Source organism: Podarcis raffonei, chromosome 2 (assembly GCF_027172205.1).
Source record: "Podarcis raffonei isolate rPodRaf1 chromosome 2, rPodRaf1.pri, whole genome shotgun sequence".
Classification (NCBI taxonomy): domain Eukaryota; kingdom Metazoa; phylum Chordata; class Lepidosauria; order Squamata; family Lacertidae; genus Podarcis; species Podarcis raffonei.
This window is the reverse complement of record NC_070603.1, coordinates 34538581-34565888: the sequence shown is the minus strand read 5'-3', so window position 1 is coordinate 34565888 and position 27308 is coordinate 34538581. Positions and strand designations below refer to the sequence as shown.

Genomic DNA, 27308 nt, shown 5'->3' with positions numbered 1-27308 from the left:
ACAGAGAGAGTTCTGCTGATGCACCCGGGCTTATGCAGCAAGCAGGTGGCAAATCTGGAAGCAAAAGGAAGGTTTTGCACCTCACAGCTCATATTAAATTGGGAAAGGGTGAGTGTTGAGAACAAGAGTGGCCATCAAGCCTGCTATTCAAGGTCTGTGAAAAGAGCTAAGAAGTCAGTAATGACAGACTATTTATTTACTTTATTTTAAAACTATTCATGTACCCCCTGTTACTAGTCCATCTCTCTTCCCCTTTCCTAGGAGGCTGGCTCTGCCTTTCTACAGCTGGGTGTCTCAATTGAGCAGCAAATACAGGTGATCTTCAAAGTCCTGGAGGAATATGACTGGAGCTCCTTTGCCGTTATCACCAGCCTATATCCTGGATACAGTGTCTTCTTGGATGTGATACGGTCCTTCACAGATGCCAGCTACTTTGGCTGGGAAATCCAAGATGTCCTCACCTTTGAGATGTCCCAGGATGGGAGCAACTCCAAGATCCAAAGGTTGCTGCGTCAGCTAGATGCTCAGGTGATGATTGTGTACTGTTCGCGAGAGGAGGCGGAATACCTCTTCCAAGTGGCAGAACAGGCTGGTTTGATTGGACCTGGCTATATCTGGATTGTGCCTAGCCTGACCGTGGGGAACATGGATGTCCCACCTGCCTCTTTCCCAATTGGCCTCATCAGTGTGGTCACGGAGAGCTGGAAAATGAGCCTGAGGCAAAAGGTCCGGGATGGTGTGGCTATCATCGCCCTCGGAGCAGAGAGCTATTTTAGGACCCATGGCTACCTTCCCATAGTGGGTAGAGACTGCAACAACAAGACACCTTCAAGTATACCCACAAACAACACCTTCTACAGGTCAGCCCGGGCAACAGCCTATTAATTAACACGATTTAAACCCTGTTGGCTACTGGTGTGCATCAGAAATTAGAATTTGATTTGCAGCAACCATTTGTAAGGAAGATTTTGTGCCTTGGTAGTTAGAGAGACTTTGGTTTTCATACACTTGAGAATTCTGCCATTTTCTGCAATCATAATCCTGCATTATGGCCCATTTCCTACAAATTCAATTCTCCAGCTTATTTCACATTCCATTCCATTTTAAACAGGCATGGCTCCCCCCAGGTAATTCTGGGAGCTGTAGTTAAGTGTGCTGAGAGTTATTAGCAGAGTCCTATCCTCACCACAGAACTACAACTCTTAGAGTGATATAACTAACAGTGTCTCTTCACAGGGAACTCTGGGAATTGTAGCACAACAGTAAAGCTCACCCAAGAGTCATTGCGCTAGCAGACAAAGGATTTTGGATACCACCCCCTTTGATATTTTGAAGCTCTTTGCTATTCTTCTTTCTGTCGTTTGAGCCGATCACCATAGTTTCAAGTGGGTTGTGTGGTCACTGGTACAGCAGTGAAGAATGAGAGAGGGTGGGAGGGAGGGAGAAAGAGAGCCGAGGAAGGCTCAACTGTTGTGAGTCAAGGGATGGCAAAAATCTAAAGTATGAAGAAAGCTAACTGAGCGAAACATTTTTTAATTTCCCGGTTTTAATGAACAGTTCTGGAGTGTGACACTCAATAATTGAGCAACGGCTTTAACTTGGGAGTTATGTAAATCTTGGGCTTTGCTACTAATGGGTACTTGCACAACCTTCAAGTCACTCTGTGGGTATAAATAATAGACAAATAAATGGGACTGGTGCTGGTGGAGCAGCCTGAAGATCATAACCTTGCAAGTATTAGATGTGGATGAGGAAGTCGGCTGGAAGGCAGCAGGGCAAGCGCAGGAGCCTTTAAGGAGGGAAGGATGATGAACCTGGATACATCCAATGAAGCTGAATCTTGGAAGATTCGGGGCAGACAAAAGAGCATCACAAAGCAGATCGCTGTGGAAATTGCTCCCACAAGGGGCAGTGATAGCCACCAACTTGGATGGCTAAGAGGATTGGACAAAACCATGGAGGTTTAGTCTGTCAAGGCCACTAGACATAGCATGTTCTGCTTCCACTGTTGGAGGCAGTGATGCAGCGGCGGAGAAAGCCGATCAGGCTCCTGGGGCAGCTCACGTGCCCTGCGCCCAGGGGTGGGGCCAGCCACCTGCAGGGGCGGGGCGAGCAGGGGCAGGATGCTCCGCGGGGTCTCAGAGGAGTCTGCCTGCCTCCTCCCACTCAGCCGCCCTACAACTGAGGGGGAGGCAGTAGGCAGACGGTTTGGGGCAGCGCTGAGCATGCGGGCGCCCAAGCTACTGCGTCACTCCAGGAGAGATGCATGGCTCGGGTGCGCTGCAGGCCCCGCGGTGAGTGCCGCCTGGCATTTTGTCACCCCCTTCAGTGGTGACACCCGGGGCGTAGAGTTGTAGAGTTGGAAGGGGTCCTGAGGGTCATCTAGCACAATCCTCTGCAGTGTAGGAATCTGAACCCACAACATGAAACCATACCAGATCCTGGTCTGCTTTGCGAATGTGCTCGCATTTTTATTGCTGCCGTGTGCTCTCCCCATAAGACCACCTGCGAGAAGGCTTTTCTACTAAATTCTTTCTAATTTGCCCTTGCATCTCTCGGGGAAAGCAATGTCTGAGCTCATAGGGAGGCGTAGGCATTTTCGGTAAAATGCACTTTAACCATCTTGCTCTGAACTGATGAGGCCTGGGTGGTTGTTGCAAGGTCAGCATGCGAGAGAGACGGAAGGGGAAATGTTTTCTCTCAAAGGAAGACAAATGGAGCACATTGCACTGATGAAATGGGGGGGACTTCTCGCTTGCCCTTTCCCTCCTGGCAACATCAAAGTGCTTTTTGTTTCCTCCCGACAGGCATTTGCTCAACGTGACGTGGGAAAACAGGGACTTCTCCTTCAATGACGATGGCTTCCTGGTGAGGCCCACCTTGGTGGTGATCTCATTGAACCGGCATCGGCTCTGGGAGATGGTGAGGGCTCCTTTTTATTTTTCTGGGCAGCCTTCTCTGTGAGTGGAGGCACAGTCTCCCTTCCTGCCAGTGTAGTGTAGTGGTTAAGAGCGGTAGTCTCGTAATCTGGTGAACCGGGTTCGATTCCCCGCTCCTCCACATGCAGCTGCTGGGTGACCTTGGGCTAGTCACACTTCTCTGAAGTCTCTCAGCCTCACTCACCTCACAGAGTGTTTGTTGTTGGGGAGGAAGGGAAAGGAGAATGTTAGCCGCTTTGAGACTCCTTCGGGTAGTGATAAAGCAGGATATCAAATCCAAACTCTTCTTCTTCATCTTCTTCTGCAGGAGGGTTTACCCACCATTCAAGCTCCAGGCTTTCCTGCTTTAAGAGTTTCAGGGTGACACATACCAGTGCTTGTGGAGGGGAGGAAGGGAAGGAGAAAATCAATGCAAGAGGGGTCTTGGCTTTAAACCAGGAGCCAAAGGCAGCCCTCCAAGTCTCTCTATATCTGGACCTCAGAACTCTCCCTAAGCCACAATCCTTACTGTACCCAAGTGTTTTTACTTGGCTGGAATGTTCCCTTGAACTCTGATATTGCTTCTTGCTTGTCTGAATGGAGGATCAGGTGTGTGTGTATGTGTGTGTGTGAGAGAGAGAGAGTGTGCATTAAACTGCAAAATTTGCATCCATTGCTCCACCCACTTTTGTCTCTGGCCCCGATCCCCACTGGTATATGACCCTCAGAATCTTGCCCAGAAGGGACTGGGTTTCCCTTGGGCTGCAAAAAGAGTTCCCTGCCCCTGCTTTAAACCAAAGAACGACTTGGAAGCCCCCAAGTTCTGCTTCCTGTTGCCTTTCCCAGTTGTGCTTTGTGCTCCTGCCATCGAGGTGATGACTTAACTGAATGATTAAAAGCTGAAAACGACGCTTTCTTCAGGATCTGCATGGCAATCCAATTTCATTTCATAAACAAATGGAAGCACCATGAAATGAAATGAAATTTGGGATTCATTTATTCAGTGTTACACAACTAATTTATTTAATTTGCGGCGCCTTGGTAATGTATCACATGCTACGGGGCGCATAGCTCAGTTGGAGAAAGAGGGCGGCAATGCCCTTGTTTGCGCGAGATTACTTTGTAGTTTCGTTCGTGTGGAATTGAATTAAAAAACAGAACTGGACAAATTATGTGAAGGCAAATTGGCTTAAGTGAGTTACAGATCAGAGATGAGGGCAACTGCGAAGCTTGTCAATCAGTTGCATTCATCAGAAGTTGAAAACAAATTGGAACCCTTGTGGCAGGTGTGGCTAACCCACGGCCCTCCAGATGTTATACTCCAACATCAGTCAGCCCCAGCTAGCATGACATGGGGTTGGGGTGATGGGGGTTACAGTCCAACAGCAACTAATAGAGGCCCACAGGTTAGCTGGCTTATGGGATGAAACCACTGGTATCCAGTGTCCTCCCTCAGGTATACAATAGGGGGTCTCCAAAATGCTGCACCATAGTGAAGGGAAATTTAAGTAACTTGATTCCCATGAATTCCAATACAGAGGGACTTGATCCACACCTCCTGGACTGGAACATAATTACCTCCATATTTTGCACTTCTCTGAACTTTTTGATACAGTTCTTGACTCGGAGAAAAGTACCAAAATGCATTAAAAGGGAATATTTTAAGATAAAGTGCATTTAGAAATGTGTGTATTGAGATAAAACAGAATTTAAATAGGGTGGGGTGGTTTTTTTTTTGAGAATAGGTATTTTAAATTGAATATTCTTTTTTAAGCCACAGTTTAATGTGGAAACAGAATATAGAGCAGAGTTGTGACCGAACACATGCAAAATTGACATGGAGCAGAAATAGACTTACCCATCTCTACCTCAGAGGGAAAAAGGGCAAAAGATTCTGTTTTTAGATGGTTTGATATCCTGCTATAGACACTGAACTTTAATTCCCCATCAGTATTTACATTTTGTGTGAGACTCTTCATTCTTTTGTCTAGCCCACAGGTCAAGTCCTACTGTTAGCCAGAGTGAGGCGGCCCCCTCAGGCAGATGATTTTGCGTGTCGGGAAAGGGCAGGAAATTGTTAGTTCTTCCATTTATTATTGGGGCATTTTTATGGTCTGGGATAGGGGAAAGGCCCTTGTCAGTTTCCTGCCTCAGGTGTAAAATAACTTAATTGGCCTCAGACACTGTGCTGCTTGGGGTAGAAAGGGCACCATTTTCTGCAAAATGTCGCAGGGACATGCAAAGCTACCTTATGCTGAGTCAGATCATTGGTCCATCTAGTTCAGTACTGTCAAAACTGACTGGCTGTGGCTTTCCAGATTTCCAGATGGGAACCTGAAGATTCCAGGGCCTTAGATTGGCCCTGTATAGTCAGGATTATAGTCAGGATTAATTTTGGGTCGTCCACGGTTATTGGCTTCATTTATCCTTGCATGGTTTTAACGGTTAGGAATGCTCCAGTAAGTGTAGGCTCTTGAACAGTGCCATAGGCCCAGTTTTGTGTCAGAATGTTCCAGAATCTGCCATTCCCCTGGCCTTATTAGCACATTTTGGCAATTAGACTCTGCTCGGGGTCCATACATGCAACCAAATCCAACTGCTGATTGGAGAACTGGCATTGTCTCCCTGCTCCATGGTTGGACGTTTTAAGCATTTGAGACTGGGCCATTATTTTCTCTCTTCAGAAGTGGCGAAACCTAAGGGAGGAAAATAGAGCCAGTTGCTTGTGATGGCCAAGTGTGTGTGTGTGTGTGTGTGTGTGTGTGTGTGTGTGTGATTATTCTATCCGACAAACATGTGTTACTAAATATTTCTGGTTGGGTTTTCTATTCTTTTTGGAAGAGTGCCATAAGTACTTTGGCCGAGATGAAAGCTACCAGTGGAATAATATTAGTGTTAATTAAGTCAACCCTGCTGTTTGAGTAAATGTTTTCCATTGACACTTTCCCTTTATGATATGACTGGTTTGGGCTGTTAAAATGCTCTCTCGTGTATCATAGCAATTATTACTATTGCTTTGTCAATACTTCTCTTAAGAAACCAAGAGTACAATGCTATAAACACAGTCGATACAACTGCATTTGCAGTGTTAGGATGGACTTGTCCTAATATTCTCTCATTGAAGGTATTGAGGGAACTGCCAAATAGCATATAAAGAGAACACGTCTATCTTTTCAAACAACAATAAGCCTTTATCCCATCCATCCTAGTTTGCTGCATTCCTTTTGTGTTTCTAAGAGCAAAATCAAGTTTGAAAGGTATAGTTTGAATTCACCAAGTCTGCACACATACCATACATTTAAAGTCTGTTCCCCACCCACCAAAAGGAATATTGGGAACTGCAATTTACCCCTTGCGGAGTCACAGTTCGTAACAAACTACTGTTTCTAGAATTCTTTTGAGCTGTGGGTGGGAGAATGTGCTAAATGTGCTTTAAATGTATGGTGTGTACACAGCCTTAAACCTGCATGCCTCAGATTAAACATGGCAACTTCAGAATTTAGATAACTACATTCTATAATTTCATTCTAAAAATTCATTTTTTGAGGAGGGATGGATAAATAAATAGTTTTCAGTTGATAATGTTCAAGTTTCAGTAGTGAAAGTAGCCAAGATTACCACCTAAATGCCAAGTGTGTAAAAATGTACACTATATGATTTTTCAATGAAATTTGGTTTAAATGGCCTGGCTTTAAAATGTGGCACATCCGATGAATTGGTTGTTGCTACCTGAGCCTACCAGGATGCTGAGATAATCTCTGGAGGTCCTAATTTGGTGTCCCAATTGATATAGATATGGTGAGTTGGTCACTGAGGAGGACAGGCTTTTATGATGCTTTGCTGGTGTCATTTCAACATCAGTTGAAAAAACTTTTTCATTCCTGCAGACGTTTTAGCTCAAGGATAATTTAGGGGTCAAGTTGCTCACAATGTACTTGGGGTGAGCTTTGTGAGCCCCGAGACTCATCTTTCTGAGCAGGTCTTGGCAACATCTCTAATGTCAAGTGATTCATGCTTGACTTGGACCACACTTCGCTCTTATCAATTTATTGCAAAGCTTTTGTTGTCACAGTATATAAATAGACATAAAAATAAACTCTAATAAAAATGTAATTTCAGTAAGATCACAATAACTTGAGTAGATTTTAAAAATTTGGAATCCTAGCCACCACCACCCCTTTTTGCATTTTATGGAAAGCAACAACTCTGTGCCATTGCATCCTTTCCCTTTTTGCAACTTTGATCTAGCAAGGTTTTGACCCATCATTCCTTGAGATACCCAGGATTGAGATACCCAGGATTGGTTTCTGTAATAATCACCTTTGGGATGATTACAGAACTATAAAAGAGCAAGTGCTTTTTAGTGGAGTGGTCCTTTTAATCCATGTCATGGGAATCTCCTTACTCATGGATATGAGGTTTGATTTCTCCAGGGAAGTACAGTTGTACCTTGGTTTTTGAACAGCTTAGTCCCTGAACGTTTTGGTTCCCGAATGCCGCAAACTCGGAATTGACTGTTCTAGTTTGCAAGCTATTTTTGGAAGCCGAATGTTCGACGGGGCTTCCGCGGCTTCTGATTGGCTGCAGGAGCTTCCTGGAGCCAATCAGAAGCCGCGCTTTGGTTTTCAAACATTTTGGAAGTCAAATGGACTTCTGGAACGGATTCTGTTCAACTTCCGATGTACGACTGTAGTTCACATTGTAGCCTCCAAGCTTCCTGGGGAGTGTGATATCCAGCTAAGTAACAGGTTGACCATGGAGAGCTCAGATGAGGAGCAGCAGACATAGAGTTAACAGTGGGGCCATAGAGTGTGCTCTGTCTGGTTACTGGAGCCAGACAGCTGTCCCAGAGCAAAAGAAAATCTCTCCACACAATGCTCTGTTTAAAACCTAAGTTCCTCCTGCCTGGAGTTATAGCTAGTTTGTGTTCAATCTCTGTAAATAAATAAGAGCCTCTATAGCCAATTGCTGCTGGGCCATTTCAAAATCTGGCTCATTTGAAACTAATATCACAAATTCTAATTCCAAAATGACTGTTATCTCCTGAAGTCAGTTGCAGCGGGAGTGTGGTCCCCCCCCCAAAAAAAATCATCTCCATTCAATCAGGGAAACAGAAATAAAACATCTGTCTTCTGTATCCATACAAAACATACTGAATGCTAACTGCCCTTCCAATTGCTCTGTTGGCTTGTCATCAAGTTGCTTGGCAAATTGTTCTAGGCTGGGACTGCCTGGAAGCTGCCAAACTCTGCCACCTCTCCAGTCAGGGCAGAGGCTGCCAGCAGCATGCATTTCCTGTGCCCCGGGGGCCTGTGTTGACTTCTGGGTCCATTTCACGGTGTTTGGTTTCCTATGAGCTGCACAGAGACCTGGCTCTGTCCTATGTTCTCCTCCCCTGTCAGTCTTATAGTCATTTGCAGCAGAATTTTCCTGCTGACAACAGGCTATTTAGGACGGCACAGCCGGGGTATCAAAGGTGTGTACATGGCTGAGGGCCTCGTTTTGCTTGGTTCAAACTGTGTCCCTTGCTTTCTGCCCATTGCACAGGTGGGGAAATGGGAGAAGGGCATCATCCACATGAAATACCCGGTGTGGCCACGTTACGGATCCTTCCTGCAGCCCATGGCCGACAGCCACCACCTCACAGTAGCCACCCTGGAGGAACGGCCCTTTGTCATTGTGGAGAAGACGGACCCAACCACCGGAGTGTGTGTCCGCAACACTGTCCCCTGCCGGGAACAGGCCAACCACACAAAGAGGTAAATAGGAAGGCAGTTAAGGGGTGGGGGACTGCAACAAGGATTTCTGGGACACACTTAGCACAAGTCTATATTTAGGGTTGGTTTGTGGATATGGGGTGCCTTTTGAGCATTGAGCTCCCTGCTGCCTCCCCCCGCTGGCCAACTCCCCAGCATAACCCTGCAGCAGGGTTAACCAACATGGCGCCTTTCCATTGCTGCTAGTCTACAAGCTCCTGACCATCAGCCACAATGTCTAGGGCTGATGGGAGTGGATGTCCACCAACCTCTGGAGGAAGCCATGTGGGCCCCCTCTGCCCCATAGGCCTTCCCATTGTAGCTGAAATAGGGCAGTATCCCAACTCCTGCATCTCTATAGCTCAGATATTTCCACTTGTGCAGTGGGACATCCCATGCCCTCCCTGAAATTGCTTTGGAGGGTTGGGGGAACTCCTGGAACAGATTTAAGGGGCACATGGGAGAGTGGGTGGTGGTTTGGAGTGGGAACTTTTGCACTGACAGGACTTATTGCTGCTTTGAGAACAGCCCGCAGGGTTCTTTCTTTCTTAACAAAGGGTTCATGTTGTGGGCCGCTATCATTCACCTTTATGCCTTCTTTCTCATCATAAAGAATATTCAGCAATTCAGTGGCTTGATCAGATGGCCAGATGTGGAACTCAGATGTCCACATTTTTGGAGAATTCATAAAGGGGTTGATAACCCTTTGCATAATAACCTTTGGGGTTGCTTCTTCAATGGCATGAACATTCCAGCAGGGTCCGTGGTTGAGCTGGTGGCACCTTATGCAACAGACTCAATTCTTGTTGCCCTGGTGTTCTCTGTACCAATCCTCTGCCATGTGCTGACAAGTCCTTCAGCTGCTATGTTCATATTTATTTATTTTCCTCCCTCCCTCCCTCCCTCTACCCTCAGGTCTCGGGGCCATAGCTGTCAACTTTTCCCTTTTCTTGCGAGGAATCCTATTCAGAATAAGGGAATTTCCCTTTAAAAAAGGGAAACATTGACAGCTATGCTCAGGGCGCTTCACAGGATAAAATCAGAATATAAAACCACAAAATACACAACCAAAATAAAAACAACAACCCAATAATCACACACATACACACACACACACCCCATTTTAAAAGGGCACAGTAGTCTTGGGACAAGGTGCTTGCACTTCAAATAGCTTAGTTGCGAGTAGGGCTTGGCGATATCTGGTTTTCAGCATTGTGATATATCACCAGCTAAACATTGCACTATGCCAATATATCGCAATGTCTGTAATAAGGATGGGAACTATGTAGAAGCAAACACGAGTCTACCAACTCAAATAATGCCAGCATCATAAGCCGTAGATGCTGAAAGTTCGGCTTAAGCCTATTCGAAGTTTCTTGGCTCCTCAGTATAAACTGGACAAGCATATCATGTTTGAAGCAGTCTGCCTGGCACTGACTTGCTTGCCCACCCACCACTCCTGCTGACCCAAAACCACAGAAACGACCCTCTGACTTTGTATGGATGTCTGAAATGGGGAAGGGCTGGACCCTTTGCTGGCTCTGTGTGAAGCAAGAAGATCAAACTTGTCATACCCTCTGCAGTCTCCAGAGCAGATCAGAGCCTGTGACTCTCTTTTCTGTATCTGTGGGAAACATAATTAACTTCCCAAGACAAAAGGTGGCTGTGTGAGTCCGAGAGAGGCAAGCCACCTGAAGCATGGAGGGGCAAGAAGATGGACAAATTCACTGGTGTGCTGACTGTCTTTCGATTCAGTTGCAAAGCTGAGAGTAAGCTGCTGGGAGTCTTCTTTTTATATGATGCCTTCCTTCATCCTTCTTGACTCTGAGTGTGTGAGTGATAAAGTTATCCTCCCTGCTGCCTGCCCAAGGAATATGAGAATCTGCCCCAGGCAGGGCCCCCGAGAAGTGTGCTCAATATCCAGAACCACAAAAGAAGCACATCAGGACTTGACATATTTTAATTTACATCACACAATTAATTGAATTTGCATAAAAATTACACAAACATGATGGATGCTGGGCCACTGGCTGGAGGAATCGTTGCCGTTAGTTTGAAATGCCATTTGTTTGCTTCCCAGGGTGGCACTAGAAGTGGGAGTCATCTTGATGGATGAAAATGATTATCAGTCAATAGAGATCTCAGAGGTGTTTTTTTTTTACTTCTGAAAAATTTAGCAGGGAAAACAGAGAAGTTACCTTGAGTGTTCCTGGCTGGCTGAGTCTTGGGAATCAGAGCATTCTTATTGTTTCTTTTCTTTCTCCGTTGTTTTTTTAAAAAAATTTACTGTTATATTTTTAAATAAATATAGAAATAACAAAAAGAGAAAACAACTTGTATGCAAATCTCAATGCATCATAGTTACATCTGCTATGTATCATATCCTTACAATGAGTAAGGCAATTTTAAGAACCAGGTAGTCAGAAATTAAGATAAACCTCCGTTTTGCTAAATGATAGCAAGATTATCAAATGAGATTATTTTGGTGTTTACTTTAAATTATCTTCTCCTTCCATAATAAGGGTCACTGTGTTTTTAATAGTTGCATAACAAAGTCGAATTCAGTTCAGCGCAGCTTTTCCTATCATTGCATTGGAAAATCTTCACTTGCTGACTTTCTCTTGGACTTGCAGCTTTCAAAGACAAAGAAACTAAAAATGCTGGCAACTGTAGTGTAGCAAGGATCCCAGTGAGAAATGCTACTTCCTCTAAACCAGTGTTTCCCAAACTTGGGTCTCCTGCTGTTTTTGGACAACAGCTCCCATCAACCCTAGCTATCAAGACCAGTGGTCAGGGATGATGGGAGTTGTAGTCCCAAAAACATCTGGAGGGACGAGTTTGCCTATGCCTGCACTAGGTGATACTTTAAATTGTAGTCCAAAAACAGTGGGAGACCCAAGTTAGGGAAACACTGCTCCAAACAGAGGTGGGGAACGTGTGTCCTGCTCCCAGCTGCTGCTAGACTCCAGTTCCCATGTACCCTGACCATTGGACATGACTCCTGCAGCTGATGGGAGCTCAACTACACCTGGAGGGCTATAGGCTTCCCACCCTTGCTGCAGAACATTGAATGAATTTGAAGTAGCGTTTTCTTAATGCGGGAAGGACTCCTGTCCCAACACCGACAGGTTGGTTTCTCTAGGCAAGATGAGGCTTTGGGGTGGAGGCTCTGGATGAGGTGTCTCTGGCTTGCAGGTAGATTTGAAACCCCAGCAGCAGCATCCTCCCCTCCACTTCTATGTCTATAAAGGTAGCATTTTCCCAGCAGGCTACCTGGTGAGCTGGCCCATCAATTACACTTCCAGGACTGCATACATGTGGTGACCCAGCAAGCAGACTCTCAAGGCTGTGGCTGCTCCTTGGAGGCAACTAGCTGGAAAGGTGGTCATGGCAGTCGGTCTGCCGCACGCCCCCACCGAGACCTAACCTGAAAAGTCTGCCCATAGTTATTAATCACCTGCCTGTTGCCGACCTCTGCAGTCCTCTGATCAAAGTTGTGTCAGCCAACCTGCTGGGTGAAGAAGCAAGCTACTTTCCTCAGCTCAATAAATGTAGGTTAAAAACTATCGGAAGGCTTTTGCAGAAACACAGATTCTGAAACTAACTTCCAATGGGCAGTATATTCACAAGCACCCTGGGGAAAAATGTGGTTTGGCAAGCCAGTTTTGAACATATGAAGCTGCCTTGTAGTGTGTCCATCCATATCGTCATCTGTTTATTTATTGGAAACATTTCTATGCAATATTTAAAGGTAAAGACCTTCTCTGTGAAATGAAACAAAAAAATGCAATTAAGGAAAATGACAGCATTCAAATATTTCAAATTTCAGTAAAGAGTAACCTAGTTTTTTTCTACTCTGACCAGCAATATCTAAGGCTGTCTTCTTCAATCTGGTGCCCTCCAGCTGGTGCTGGACTCCACCTCCCATCAGCCCCAGAGAGTGTGGGCAGTGGTCAGGGATGATGGGAGCTAGAGTGCCACATCATCTGGAAGGCCCCAGAGTTGGGGAAGGCCAAGGCCTCTCCTAGCCTGATTACTTGTTACCTTTTAGCTTGAGACGGTTAGGATTTGGACCTGAAACCTTCAGGGAAACCCCATTCTCTCCCAGTGAGCATTGCCCACTATGTGTTGTTGGCTGAATTGTCCTACCAGGCAGAAAAGTGTTGTCCCCATGCTTGCTTTTCTGGGGTTTGTAACCAGGTGCAGAAATGTGGCAAGATTCTATTTCCCTGTCACCAGTTGGAATTAAGCAGATGGCCTGTGCGCCAAGTTGCCATGTGGGGAATGCTCACCTGCATCCACGGCCTGAGATCAAGTGATGTTGCTGGTGGTGGCAGCAGCCACAGCAGTGGAGCAACCCCTTCCTTCCCTGTCCTTTTGAGCAGAGAGGAGGCGAGGACAATTCCCTTGGAGATCAGATCAGTACAAAAGGAACGAGTGAGGTGCCGACACTCTGATGTGTCTGGCTCTGACGTGCAAACTGGCTGTGAGCAAGTGAGACTTCAGCTATCATTTCCAACAACAACAAGTACAATCTTTTAAGCAAGTCTAGTTTTAAGGTGGAACCTAAGGGTTGTTGTTTTTTGTTTTACCAGGCCTGTATCAAATGCTTTCTTGTCAGAGCCAGAACCCCTAATCTTTCCTCTCTTTTCCTGGAGTGGTCTCTGACTGGATGTTTTTTCCAGACTGTTTAGAAGACTGCTCATCTCCCCGCATCCCAGTGTGGTGTGCAGAGTTTCCCAGATGTGATTAGCATTTTTCCTAGTGCTAAGAATAGCATGTCCCCTTCCTTAGGAGTTGAGCAAAGATTGCCAGACACTCTATTTCCCCCTCTGCCCACTTCCTCTTGAGCTAGGGGGCATCCCCTCCATGAAGCTTCTTGTAATCAGTTACTCCTCCCTTCCTCCCTGCCTGCTGTCACCTCTCCCTCTTGCATGCATGTGACCCCCCCAACCTTTAAGAAGGAAAAGGATTGCACATACTCAAGGGTGAAGGAACATTTCTGCAGACGGGACTTCAGCAAATTTGCAAAAAACTGTCTGCTGTTTTTTCTTTGGGGCAGTAAGTGGAAATGAGCAGGGCTAGTAGCCCTCATTTGTTGTTGTTGTTTAGTCATGTACGACTCTTCGTGACCCCGTGGACCAGAGCACGCCAGGCACTCCTGTCTTCCACTGCCTCCCGCAGTCTGGTCAGACTCATGCTGGTAGTTTCGAGAGCACTGTCCAACCATCTCGTCCTCTGTCATCCCCTTCTCCTTGTGCCCTTCATCTTTCCCAACATCAGGGTCTTTTCCAAGGAGTCTTCTCCTCATGAGGTGGCCAAAGTATTGGAGCCTCAGCCCTCATAGAGATGGGTATTTTGGAATCTGCTTTCTATAACTATCAAACCTAGTTGCGTGCCTCTTATCACTCATTCTACCTAGACACCTTGACTATGTGTGCAGCCCAGCTAGGCTGCGTTGGGCTCCAGAATGCCAGAACCTCACAGGTGCTTAGAGGGCAATGGCATGGGACAGAACATGCTGACAGCTGTATACTTTGTGAGAGCATTTGCGTGCAAAGTTGATTTCAGTAATGGCCATCACACACACACACACACACACAGAGAGAGAGAGAGAGAGAGAGAGAGAGAGAGAGAGATATGTTTGTGAGATAGGAAAGGTGAGAGCAGCAGCCTCTCTTGCCACTGATGAAATTATATTGCAAAAATTGTATGATTGGGATGTGGCTGGCTGCCACCTCCAAATGACTGAGTTCTAGCCCCTCTGAGAAAAGAGTGATGGAGCCAGTTGCTATAGTGTTGCTCTGAGTAAACAGGGAAGGGGCCAGGGAGTTAGGCGGAGATCACCCTCACGCTTAAGAGGTCATTGGAGAGCCCCAGCACAATGCAGGAGGCAAAGGACTACTAAGCATGTTCTATGTGTGTGTTTCTAATATATCCTCCTTTCAGTGGAGAAGAACCAATGGATCCCTACACCAAGCTCTGCTGCAAAGGCTTTTGCATTGATATCCTAAAGAAGCTGGCCAAGACAGTGAAGTTCTCCTATGACCTCTACCTGGTGACAAATGGGAAACATGGAAAAATAGTTGATGGCTTCTGGAATGGCATGATCGGAGAGGTAAGGAAATACGTGAAGGTTGCATTTTCCTAGGAAAGTCTCTGTAACATCTGTATAGCGAGTAACAGAGAAGTCATCGGATGTGCAAGATCTGGGACTCTCCTGATGCCTCTGTTAGAGCACTGTTTCCCAGACTCATTTTTGGACAACAGCTCCCATCATCCCTAGCTAATAAGACCAGTAGTCAGGGAAGATGGGAATTGTAGTCCGAAAACAGCTGGAGACCCAAGTTTGAGAAAAACGGTGTTAAAATGAGAGTGGATATAGAGTTGGATCAATCCTTCTTTCCAGAGAATTTTAGGAATTGTAGCTCTTGGAGGGGAATAGGGGTATCCTAGCAGCTCTCAGCACGCTTAACAAATTACGGCTCCCAGAAGGACTGTTTAAAGTGGTATCATAGTGCTTTAATGTCTGGTGTGAATGTGGCCTCCGTACATCATTTGTTAGAAAAGTTTGTTCCATGGGTTCAGTTTACATTTCTCTAGCTGTTGATCATATGTTTTCAACCCCATCCATATTTAGATGTAATCTGCAGCATGGATGTAACAGCCATATTCAGAAAAAGAACATGGTACAGTCCTCCCAGGACTATTCCTATTCACAATACAAACTGGGGGGCGGGGCTATAAGACAGAGCTATTCCACCTGGCTTTCAATTTGAACTTAGCCTGATCTTTTATTCCCCTTCCTTCCCTCCCCCTCCCCTTTTTATGAAGATTACCCGCTCTGGGATCCCACAGCTAATTCTCCCCTGGTCTCCTCGCTGGCCCAAATAGGACTAATTTAGCCAGCTGGCCCTGGTGGTCATCTAATGTTTATTGGATGGATTTCCCCCGCTAAAATGATTTTTGAATTCTGAATTTATTGTCATTCACGTTTTATACTGTATTTCATGCTGTTTTTTTCTTGCATCAATTAAGTGTTTTAAATTTGTTGTTAGCCGCCCTGAGCCCGGTTTTCTGAACCGTGAAGGGCGGGGTATAAATAAAAATTTATTTATTTATTTTTATTATATGTAGGAACACTTCTGTCACAAATGTCCTGTGAAACAGGAAGGAAGGTTCTAGCCTCCCCTTCTTCCTTATGCCCTTTGTGTGCGGCAGGAGATCTCCAGGTAGAGCAGAAATCAAACATACAGCTTGGCCAGAGCTGTCATGTCAGAATTTGCAACCAGGGGACAGTCGGTTTTATCTGACCTGTTAGAAAAGGGATGAGAAAATATTGACACATTACACCAGGCACAGCTTTGGTGTGCTCCAGCTGCTTTGGATCAGCCCGGTAAGGAGCCATAAATCCATCTGAACTGGCTGAGTCACCAGAGCAGCACTAAGTGCCCACTGTGTGTGCTGGCAAATACAGCTAAGCAGCCCTGAGAGGGGGAGAAGGCAGTCATTGGCAGCAATGAAATTGGGAGTGGGGTATTAGGCATGCAGCCCCGAATTCTAGCTTGAACGCTCACCGTTTCTCCATAAGTAGAAACTATTCTTGCTCCAGGATTCCAGCTATTAAAATTTTCCACTAGAGAAAATGGGAGAAGACTTCAGAAGAATCGGGAAGCGCCTGTGATCTGAAGCGGCCTCAGAAACACATGGCGGGAACAATTTTTCAAGCAAATCTTTCTGAACTTTTAGTATTGCTAGCTATGGATAGTGTTAGTCTTGAGGGGTTTAAGATGCAGTGGGAAAAACGAAACAATACTGACAATTACAGATTGGCAGATACTCATGTTAGAATATTTACAACTAGCAAAACTGACGGGAAGAGTTAGAGGAGCATTGAACCAGAAAATATAAGATCATATTGTACCAACCACGCCATATTAGCAGAACTTGAGTGATACTTGTAAACACAATAAACACCGTTTGTGGAGTAGATGGGAACAATATTAACGAATATAAAACTGTGAAAAAACAATGACAGTATAAACAGTACAATGAGAATGATTGGAAGACTCGTTTTGTCAGAAGTCTTTTTTATTTAAGTGTTTAAGTATTAATTAGGAAGGTTTTTTATGCACATAAATCTGCTTTTTCTTCTTTCTTCTTTCTGTAGTTTCTTTTCTTTTTTTCTTAATTGTTTTTCTTTAATTTTCTTTCTGTAGTATGAGATTGTAAATTCTTTCTAAATTCTCTGTATATGTGTGTAATTTAAATTAACAATTTTTTTTTTAAAAAAAAGATGCAGTGGGGTGGGGAGGAACCTCCACAAGGTATTGAATTTAGCAAGTTGTGGCATAATGTTGCTGGCCCTGTTCAGCCTCTTCCCAATCCTTGCCTTTTGGGGTGGGCCAATAAGGAAGGAGGATCGGCGGCAGCAGCATCACCAGCATGGACCATGTGCAAAAGGGGGAGGAGCCAGTTGAGGCAGAGCCGGCCCTACCATGCCACAAGGGGGAAGTGGCCCTGCTTAAGGTGTCCCCCCGTGGGAGGATAGATGAAGACAGGAAGTGGTGTGCAAATGATACAGCGAGGCTTTCTTATTGGCTGCAGTTGTGGAGGGTCGCTCCAGACTGAGAAATGTCTTGGGCTGCCACTGTCTTTCGCTGAGGGGAGGGAAGGATTACTGCTCAAACAAGTTGCAGATTATAGCAGGGTCCATACTTGAGATTGAACTGAAGGTTGAAGGTTCGACTGTTGCAGATCCCGAACTTTTGAATTGGTACGAATTTTCATCCCGCCTTAATTACCCCAGTCCTGCATTTACAGCCTCATTTCCTCACTGCCACTATTTGGCTCTAATACTTTTTTTGCCTTAGGTCTTTCTCCATCATCAACACCATCGTCTGTTGCAGGCATAGTGTGTGCTGTGAATGTGAGTCTCTGTGCTGCGAGAGTTTGGGGTCATGTCATTCATTCATTCACAGGGCTATTACTGACTCACCTGCAGTTAGCTGCCCCCTCTGACCTGACTCCCCACCAGCTCCCCTGGTTCTGGGGAGAAGCATCTTAGCCTGGTCGAAAGGATCCCTACACTAAGTGGTCTCGAGAGCGGAGCTTGTGCAGGCGGGGAGTACAAAGAAACTTTATATAGCCACGGCAATGTCATTTCTCCTGCCTAGGTCGCAAGAGTGGAACAAAGCATAATCAGATGTTCCCAAGGCAGACAGAGCAATATTAAAGACAAGATGATATTTCTGACAGGAAGGGGAGAAGGACAGTGCACCTGACATCCATATAAAAATGCTGTGCAAATAAAAGATTGGTGTCTTGGGAGGGAGGGTGCGCACTGCCAACTTACTATGGGCCATGAGGACAAGGAGCCAACACAGACAATGCTAGTCATTTTGCACATGGAAATCTGCCATATTTGGGAGGCATCTATGTTAGAACCATTCCCCCTTATTCTTTAGTTTCCTATAGCCAATGGTGTGTTTGTGTGATCTGTCCGTTGCCCTATCCCAGCTCCTGCCAACCTAGCAGTTCGAAAGCATGCCAGTGCAAGTAGATGAATAGGTACCGCTGTGGCGGGAAGGTAAACGGCATTTCCGTTGTGCCAGAAGCAGTTTAGTCATGCTGGCCACATGACCTGGAAAGCTGTCTGTGGACAAACGCCAGCTCCCTCGGCCTGAAAGCGAGATGAGTGCCACAACCCAATAGTCACCTTTGTCTGGACTTAACCGTCCAGGGATCCTTTACCTTTACCACTAGTACATTCATGCAGATAGGTTGTCCAGGGAGCAATTCTATATACATTTCCTTAGGGCAAGTCCCACTGTGTTCAGTGAGGCTTACTCCTATAGGAAGCTGCCTTATCCGTGTCAGACCATTGGTCTATCTAGTTCAGTGACTGACAGTGGCTCTCCAAGGTGGTTTCAGGCAGGCTTCTTTGCCCGCCCTACTTGGAGAGCCCATGGGGATTTAACCTGGGATATTTTGCATGCAAAGCAGATGATACCACTGAGCTACGGCCCTTGCCAGACATGTGTGTATAAGGTTGCAGCCTCTTCCGCTTGTTAGAGATGCAGCACAAGATAGGGAAGGGATCAATGAGTGCAAGATGCTCTGCTCAGTTTGTGTGCAGCTGTGGTGTTTTGTGTGCACATGGTGGGGGATTTATTCCTGTCGTTTCATTCTTTTCTAGGTGTATTACAAGCGAGCAGACATGGCCATTGGGTCCCTCACCATCAATGAGGAGCGGTCGCAAATTGTGGATTTCTCTGTGCCCTTTGTGGAGACCGGCATCAGCGTCATGGTAGCAAGAAGCAATGGGACCGTCTCGCCTTCCGCTTTTCTAGGTATGAGCTAATGCCGATAGCACTCAAAAAGAGGGACTTGCTATAAGTGGGTGCTGCAGAATGGGGTGCCCTTGTTCACTGTTTCAGCCAGCCATGCCTTTTGCCATGATATTCTGTTCCTTTCTCCCCCCCAAGTTTACTGTAGCCATTGAACATATTCGTTCTTCATTTGGCTTTGAGGTGGTGGTGGTGGTGGAGTCCCGTCCCGTCCTGTCTCCGTCCCCTCCAAGTTTATTTTTAAAGATGTCTTGTACTTCTATAAACCTCAGTGCCCCCTGCTCCAGGCTGCTGGTGCCTCCTCCTCGTGTGTAGATGGTGCTGTTTTGGCTATACAGTAGAACCTCTACTTACGACTGCCTCTACTTGAGCCCAATCCAAGTTGCGACCGCGGCAAACCCAGAAGTAAATACAGTGGTACCTCTGGTTGCAAATGGGATCCGTTCCGGAGGCCCGTTCGCAACATGAAAAGAGTGCAACCCACAGTGGCGCATCTGCACACACGCAGATTGTGATTCACCGCTTCTGTGCATGCGTGTGATGTCATTTTGCGCTTCTGCGCATGCATGCGCGAGCGGTGAAAGCTGAAAGTAACCCTTTCCGATACTTCCGGGTCACTGTGGGACGTAATCTGAAAGAATGTAACATGAAGTGGACGTAACATGAGGTATGACTGTACTGGGTTTGCCGCGATTCGCGCATGCGCAGAAGTGGCTGCTGTTGTCTGTACATGCATAGGAGTGCGCTGCCGCCGAATGCACCTGTGCACAATGGCGCTTCTACCAGCGACCCTGATCGACTTACGGACGGACCTCCGGAACTGATTATGTCCGTAAGTAGAGGTCCTGCTGTATAAGGATTGGCCCTCACCTTTGATCATCACAAATAGAGGAGAGGGTTTGCTGATGCCAGATCCAAATCATGTGTGCTAGGGAGAATTGAGCACTTTTATAACTGCTTAGATATTTGGCTGTGCATAATGCTACCCAATTTCAGTTTTCAAGCTGAAAACTACGATTTGTGGAAGAATAGAAATACTTCCAAAAGGAACACTTTGCATGACCAGTCGATTTCATAACATTGTTTGGTGTTGTTTCCCTTGGTTAATGTTGAGTCTAAGCTGTTTTTCGTTGGCTGATTGTGGAAGCGGTGATATGGGTGATTCCCAACAGTTGGGGAGCATGTAATGAACATGTAATGAGTGACATCAAATGCTAAATTGCTAATGAGATAATGCAACTGAGGGCAGGCAAAGGTCATTGAGGGAGTGGAGAAGAAGAGAGGACAATGTAAATTGTAAAAGAATGGAGCGTCAACTTCAAAAAGGGAGGTGTTTATCCTTTCAAAAGTTCTTATAAAATGCTGTGCCAGAAAATTGGGCAACAAATTAAGAGATTAATGAATTGGGCTGATACAAACAGGAAGGAACTGGCTGAGAGAACAGAGGCTGTAGGTGACCTGGGAAGATCTTGTCATGAAGTGATAGCTTGAGAAGTTAAGGTGAGCAGTAGGTAAAAGAACAATGAGCATGAAATAATGTGTTGCTTTGGGAACTGACAGGAAAAGTCACACGTTTGGAAATGCTAAAGGGAAAGGGTATCAAGGAAGGTTGGCAGCAAAGAGATACCATCAGATGTACAGTTGCCAGCGATTCCCCTTCCAACACCAAGGAAATATAGCAGGGCTCGGAAGAGGCTGAGCTGTCAAGATATATGATATTAATTACACCCCCTTATCTATTAACATGAGTTTATTCCATCAGTGGAGGAAACTAGCTTAGCCTGGCATGATTTGTTCTTAACAAATTCATGCTGATCTCTGGTAATCAGCCTGTGTTGTCCTAGAGACTTAAAGATGTATTGCTTCATTATCTGTTCTGATATGTTTCCAGAGACTTAAAGAGCCAATACATTCTCTCGTGTCCCTTTCGTTTCTTTTGGAAAAATTTGACCTTTTCCCAGTGGAGTCTCATTCACCTTTCAAAATCTGCCCATAGACCAGAGTTCTCCAGAGAGATTGTAGAAACTTCATTGTGAGCTTCTCAAAGGCCCTCAGCAACATTTGACACCCCCCCCCCAGCTTCCACACTGCCTTCCCAAAGCCAGGTAAACAAGGCGCTGGGCTTTGGGAAGAAGGCATGAGGGCTCTGACATGGTCCTAGATCTCTCCCACCAACCTCCCAAAGCCTAGTTAGTGATCTCCCAGATTTGGGAAGGAGGTGGGAGGGCTCTAGGATCCTGTCAGAGCGTTGCAACCCCTTCTCAAAGCCTGGTGCCTCACTTAGTCAGCTTTAGAAAGGCAGTGCAAGGGTGTGTTTCAAATTTGGGCCTTGTGGTGTGTGGCCTGCAGGTTCTGTGTTGAAGTGTTCTTGCGGCTCACTTGGTATGAAAAGTTGGGCTGCCCAGCTGCAGAGCAAAGCAGTAAAGCAAGTTCATCAACGGTTTTATAGTGTACTCAGTGCTTCTTGGATGAAATGTACTGTAGGATAAAAATTTATTGCTCTAATGATGTCTCCTGACTGATGGGCGCTCCGTTGATGCATTGCTACCAAATGCATCAATTACTTGGCGGCGTCCATAGAGTAGTTTGGGACAGATACAGTGTGGGAGGCGGCACTTAAGTTTTAAACTTGCGTGTTGGATTAGCAGCGTTAAGAGTTCATTTCCCACTTAAAGTATTGTTTTTTTTATCATGGGCCAATTAGCTTGCTAGCACTCCCCTCTGGCAAGCTCTTTCATCTGTTTAGTGCTGGATAGCTTGAGAATTGTGCTGAAGCCAGCCATATAGCTTCAGTTTATACTGCACCCGTGGTTCCCAGAATCTCCCGTGTCCTTCCTTTTGTTTATTGTGGTCTAAATTCCTTGCATCATCCCCACAGTGTAGATAGTCTAGCATAATACGGTCTCTGCATATTAAACATAGCAGCCCTTGGTGGTGGCGACTCTTTTATTGGGTAATTTGCTTGCAACCCCTGTTTACAAGGATGTGGGTGTATTGTTATGGCTGCTAGCCAGCCATTCCTTTGTCGGGGAGATGGCTGGTTAATAGCCTAGGATAGCTGCTAGTTGTCTTTTAATGGGAGCTAATCATTAGACAGACTCTTGATGTAGAGATCTTTCCAAAAAGGTTTCAAATGGAGGATGGCTTGGAAAGTGAAGTTATCTCCCTTCCTGCAGCCAAAGCTGGTGTAAGGTGCATGTGTGTAGCGAGATAGAGTCAGTATGCATGGAATTGCAATTGTCTTTCCATATGCCAGGCAGTGGGACTTTGTGCTGTGGTCTAAACCACTGAGCCTCTTGGGCTTGCCGACCAGAAGGTCAGCAGTTTGAATCCCTGCAATGGAGTGAGCTCCTGTTGCTCTGTTCCAGCTCCTGCCAACCTAGCAGTTCGAAAGCACGCCAGTGCAAGTAGATGAATAGGTACCACTGCAGCAGGGAGGTAAACAATGTCTCCGTGTGCTCTGGTTTCCATCACGGTGTTCCGTTGCGCCAGAAGCGGTTTAGTCATGCTGGCCACATGACCCGGAAAGTTGTCTGGGCACCAAAGCCGGCTCCCTTGGCCTGAAAGCAAGATGAGCACTGCATTCCATAGTCACCTTTGACTGGACTTAACCATCCAGGGGTCCTTTACCTTTTACCTTTTGACTATGTGACTGCATCTGTCTAGATTACAATGTGTTCCTCCCATGTTCGAGCTGCAATGTAGTTCAGTGGTTAGGGAAGGACCAGAGCAGACCATTTGTTTACTTTTCCTCCCGATCAGATTTTTGTTTGTGTGTGTGTGTTTAATCACACTTGGTTTTTTTTAATGCTTCTGCACAATTACTTCAGTAATATCAAATAATCTTCAGAAGTGTTTTAAAGCTAGATAGAGGGAGAGAGGCATAAAAATGGTAGCAGTACAGCAGCAATAGAGTTCTGATTGCACAAAAGGATAGATACCTTTGTAGGTGCGCTTGAACACATCATAGGCTCATTTGAAACAGCAGCTGCACATACACAATGATGAAGATGATGATGATGATAATTTTACTATTTGTATTCCGCCCATCTGACTGGGTTGCCCCAGCCACTCTGGGCAACTTCCAGCATATACCGAAACATAATAAAACATAGAGATATTAAGAACTCCCCTATACAGTGGTACCTCGGGTTAAGAACTTAATTCGTTCCAGAGGTCTGTTCTTAACCTGAAACTGTTCTTAACCTGAAACTGTTCTTAACCTGAGGTACCACTTTAGCTAATGGGGCCTCCCGCTGCCACTGCGCCGCCGTCGTGCGATTTCTGTTCTCATCCTGAAGCAAAGTTCTTAACCTGAGGTACTATTTCTGGGTTAGCGGAGTCTGTAACCTGAAGCGTCTGTAACCTGAAGCGTCTGTAACCCGAGGTACGACTATACCATACATCTAAAACAGGTGACTTCCTTGAAGAATGATGGGAAATGGTAGCTTACACCTCACAGAGCTACAGTCCCCCAGCACCCTCAACAAACTACAGTCCCAGGGTTCTTTGGGGAATGTCAAGTGCTTTAAATGTATGGTGTGTGTGCAGCCAATGAAGTGCAGGCCCCTTGGGCAGGGGCGGAGCCTGCTGCCACATGGTCACCTCCGTGAGGTGTTGTTTATCCATGGGTGTATCATAGCTGAAAGGGGCTTTCTCCTTTTCCCACTTGGAGTTGAAAGATACGGACAAAACCAGACGCTTTGGTTCTAGCTTGTTATATTGCGGAATTTATTGTTTGCCCTCGAAGGAAGGGATGCATTTCCTTCCACTCCATGGAGCTCCCTTGGAAACGAATTGCTCGGTGCCAGGTGAGGACACTGGCTTCTCATAGGCTCCCATTAAAGCCCCTCTGAGGCAGGCAGGGCTTCCTGAGAGCTGCCCCTCCTCCTTCCTGTTGTGAAACAAAAGCTGTCACTTCCTTTCTTGTGTTTCTCTGGCACCAACCGTCATCTATGCTGAAAGCTGAAGGCACTAAAATAAACAACAAAATAAACAACAGGGAGGCAGAATTATCGCTGCAATCAGTCGAGGGGGGTCATATCAGGCTCTCTCTTGGAACGGCAAACACATAATTATGGAAACAAAAGGAAATCTTTGTTGAAGATTAGTGAAAACAATATCCATTGGGAAGATAAATTAATGTAGCTATGCATCTGCAAGAGCCTTGCGTGAAATATTACCGTAGCTTTTTAGCTATTTTGAGTGAGCGCTGGCAAATGTTTATGTGCAAGAAAGGTGGTAGTCTGTCTTCCATCAGTTGCTGGATCTGAAAAAGAGGCACACGTATTACGTTACATGAGTTAGCACCTCGCAGTATGGTGCTGAGCAAGTGAGCTACATCTTCCGGGCGTGGGGTGGGGGGGATCCAACGTCATGCTGTTGTACTTTGGAAAGCTTTGAAATGCCATCCTCGATGCACAACAGCTGTGTTTTGCCTTTTGACACGGCAAGTGATTGATTGGTCTAGTATTTAAAATAGAAGCTTGTTTAACAGTCGGGGGGAATCTATTACACCTCATGAGAGAGGAGCCGTTTCGCAGAAAGGCAGGCAGTGGCTGATTCCTGGGGAAGTGGAGATTTGTTGAGTCCACTAGAGGATCAAGTGCAAGTTCAGTTTAAAGGAGCATCCAGTACTCCTAGGGAGAAAAGCAGTAGCACACCGATGGCATAAGCTTAGCAGGGAGTAAGTGCATTCGGAAATCAAGAGGGTACCATTTTGCCTACTGTTTTACAGGTGGGGATCGCTGCCCAAAGGCACAAGTACTATAAAAAACCCATTTGGCAGGGATTTGGAAAGTTGATAGTATTGGCCAACAGATGTGCATTTGCTCAGTGAACCAGCATCATCCCATGGCTCTGAGCCGAGTTCCCTTGTGCCTTCAGTGTGGGTGGAAGCAGCCCATTGCATGCCTGGTCCTCAGCTAGAATATTAAAATGGAATAGAGGCAGGAAGCTGTTTTTTAAGGGCAGTAGTGGCTGGTGGAATGGAGCAGCATTGCTTACCATTGCAGAGGGTGCCGCTGGTAACTGAGATGGGGGAGGCAGTGGGGAGGCTGGCATGATGTGGGTGCAGTGCTGGAGTCTGTCCATTTGCTCCCACTTTGTGCCAGCCTCCATGCCAGCTCCCCTCTGGTAGTGACCTCTGCCAGCCTTTACTGGTTAAGGGTAAGTGTGGCATGTAGAAGTGTACAGTGGTACCTCGGGTTAAGTACTTACTTCATTCCGGAGGTCCGTTCTTAACCTGAAACTGTTCTTAACCTGAAGCACCACTTTAGCTAATGGGGCCTCCCACTGCCACCGCACCGCCGAAGCACGATTTCTGTTCTCATCCTGAAGCAAAGTTCTTAACCTGAGGTACTATTTCTGGGTTAGCGGAGTCTGTAACCTGAAGCATATGTAACCTGAAGCGTATGTAACCTGAGGTACCACTGTACCCCTCCCTTAGAGGAATATGTACTTCATTTTATTTTTTTTAAAAAAGAGGAGAAGGCTTGTCAGAAACCTCTCTCGGAACCTTTTACTTACCGTTCAGAAAAATAAAAGAATCAGACATTTTAAAAATTCCTCTAGGACAAAGACACTTCTCTGATATGGATTTAAAAAAAAACACACACACACACATGCACAAAAACCTGGGAGATTCTACATGCCAGATCCTCTTAGCATCACAGAACAGAGTGGCTGCCTCTTGCAGTCACGGTCAACCTGGTACACAGTAATTACCTGTACTCTAGTTATCATATAACACACTGTGTGTGTGTGTGTGTGTGTACCCCCACACATTTTGGACTGGGAACCTGAAGTGATCATCTCTAAAGCCTTTCGGAAGCCATAGAAATACAGGAGCAACTCAAAACAAAAAAGGCTCTTAAGAATGGGGGGAATATAAAGGCAAGAAGAGGGAGCTACCTGCTCCCATCTAACCATCTGGATGAAGGGCAGGGTGGTGGGGGCAAAACTAAGCCCAGAGAAAATTAGGGGCCATTCCTGCTGTTGTTCTTGGATTCCCACCCAGTGCTGCTTGCTTTTCTGGATCTCCTCCCTTTCTCATCTGCCTCAACATGCTAATGAAATGCATCTGATGCCATCAGATAAAGTTTTTGTCCTCCTTGACAGGGAAGGACAAGCTGACAAATGGGCCTCGGTTGCTGTATTTTGAGGGCCTGAATTAATCCCATCCTTCAGTCTGCCCTTTAACGCTGGAGCTCTATCTCTCAGTCTGCTGCTGTCATCAGACAACTGCTTGGGCTCTCTGTTTGCTCCTCTTCCCCTCTCTCCCCCCTGTGTTGCTCTCTTCCTCAGTTTGGTCACGTCCGCACAGCTCCTGCTTAGAGGAAGAGATGTGGTGTCTCAGCACAAGCCAGTCCTCGCAGTATACGCAAGCAGGGGAACCTCGGCCTCGGCTGGCATTTCCCCAACCTCAGCCCACACTGAGTGATAACCAAAAGAGCAGCAGAGTATGTGCATCTGGCTTCCTCCACCTCCGGCCCTTTAAAAGCAGATTTGCGGGCACCTAGGGCCCTACAGGACGCGGGTGGCGCTGTGGGTAAAACCTCAGCACCCAGGGCTTGCCAATCGCATGGTCGGCGGTTTGAATCCCCGCGGCGGGGTGAGCTCCCGTCTTTCGGTCCCAGCTCCTGCCCACCTAGCAGTTTGAAAGCACCCCTAAGTGCAAGTAGATAAATAGGTACCGCTTTATAGCGGGAAGGTAAACGGCGTTTCCGTGTGCTGCGCTGCTGCCAGCTCACCAGAGCAGCTTCGTCATGCTGGCCACGTGACCCGGAGGTGTCTCCGGACAGCGCTGGCCCCCGGCCTCTTAAGTGAGATGGGCGCACAACCCTAGAGTTGGACACAACTGGCCCATACGGGCAGGGGTACCTTTACCTTTACCTTTAGGGCCCTACAGAGGGACACGGGTGGCGCTGTGGGTTAAACCACAGAGCCTAGGACTTGCCAATCAGAAGGTCGGTGGTTCGAATCCCCGCGACGGGGTGAGCTCCCGTTGCTCGGTCCCTGCTCCTGCCAACCTAGCAGTTCGAAAGCATGAAGTGCATGTAGTTAAATAGGTACCACTCCGGCGGGAAGGTAAAGGGCGTTTCTGTGCGCTGCTCTGGTTTGCCAGAAGCGGCTTAGTCATGCTGGCCACATGACCCAGAAGCTGAACGCCGGCTCCCTTGGCCAATAAAGCGAGATGAGCGCTGCAACCCCAGAGTTGGCCACAACTGGACCTAATGGTCAGGGGTCCTTTTACCTTTACTAGGGCCCTGCAGATGTTGTTGGAC

General features: G+C 46.3%; 1 protein-coding gene across 1 annotated transcript in view; it reads left to right on the top strand.

Annotated features, from left to right (window-relative positions):
• GRIN2C (glutamate ionotropic receptor NMDA type subunit 2C) overlaps positions 1–27308 on the top strand; it is a 90904-nt gene that overhangs the window by 42673 nt on the left and 20923 nt on the right. The window contains exons 3-7 of the mRNA XM_053375822.1: positions 262–860; positions 2808–2922; positions 8466–8677; positions 14624–14792; positions 18873–19026. Of these exons, the coding sequence (XP_053231797.1) occupies positions 262–860; positions 2808–2922; positions 8466–8677; positions 14624–14792; positions 18873–19026 (1249 nt within the window). The remainder of the gene's footprint in view (positions 1–261; positions 861–2807; positions 2923–8465; positions 8678–14623; positions 14793–18872; positions 19027–27308) is intronic.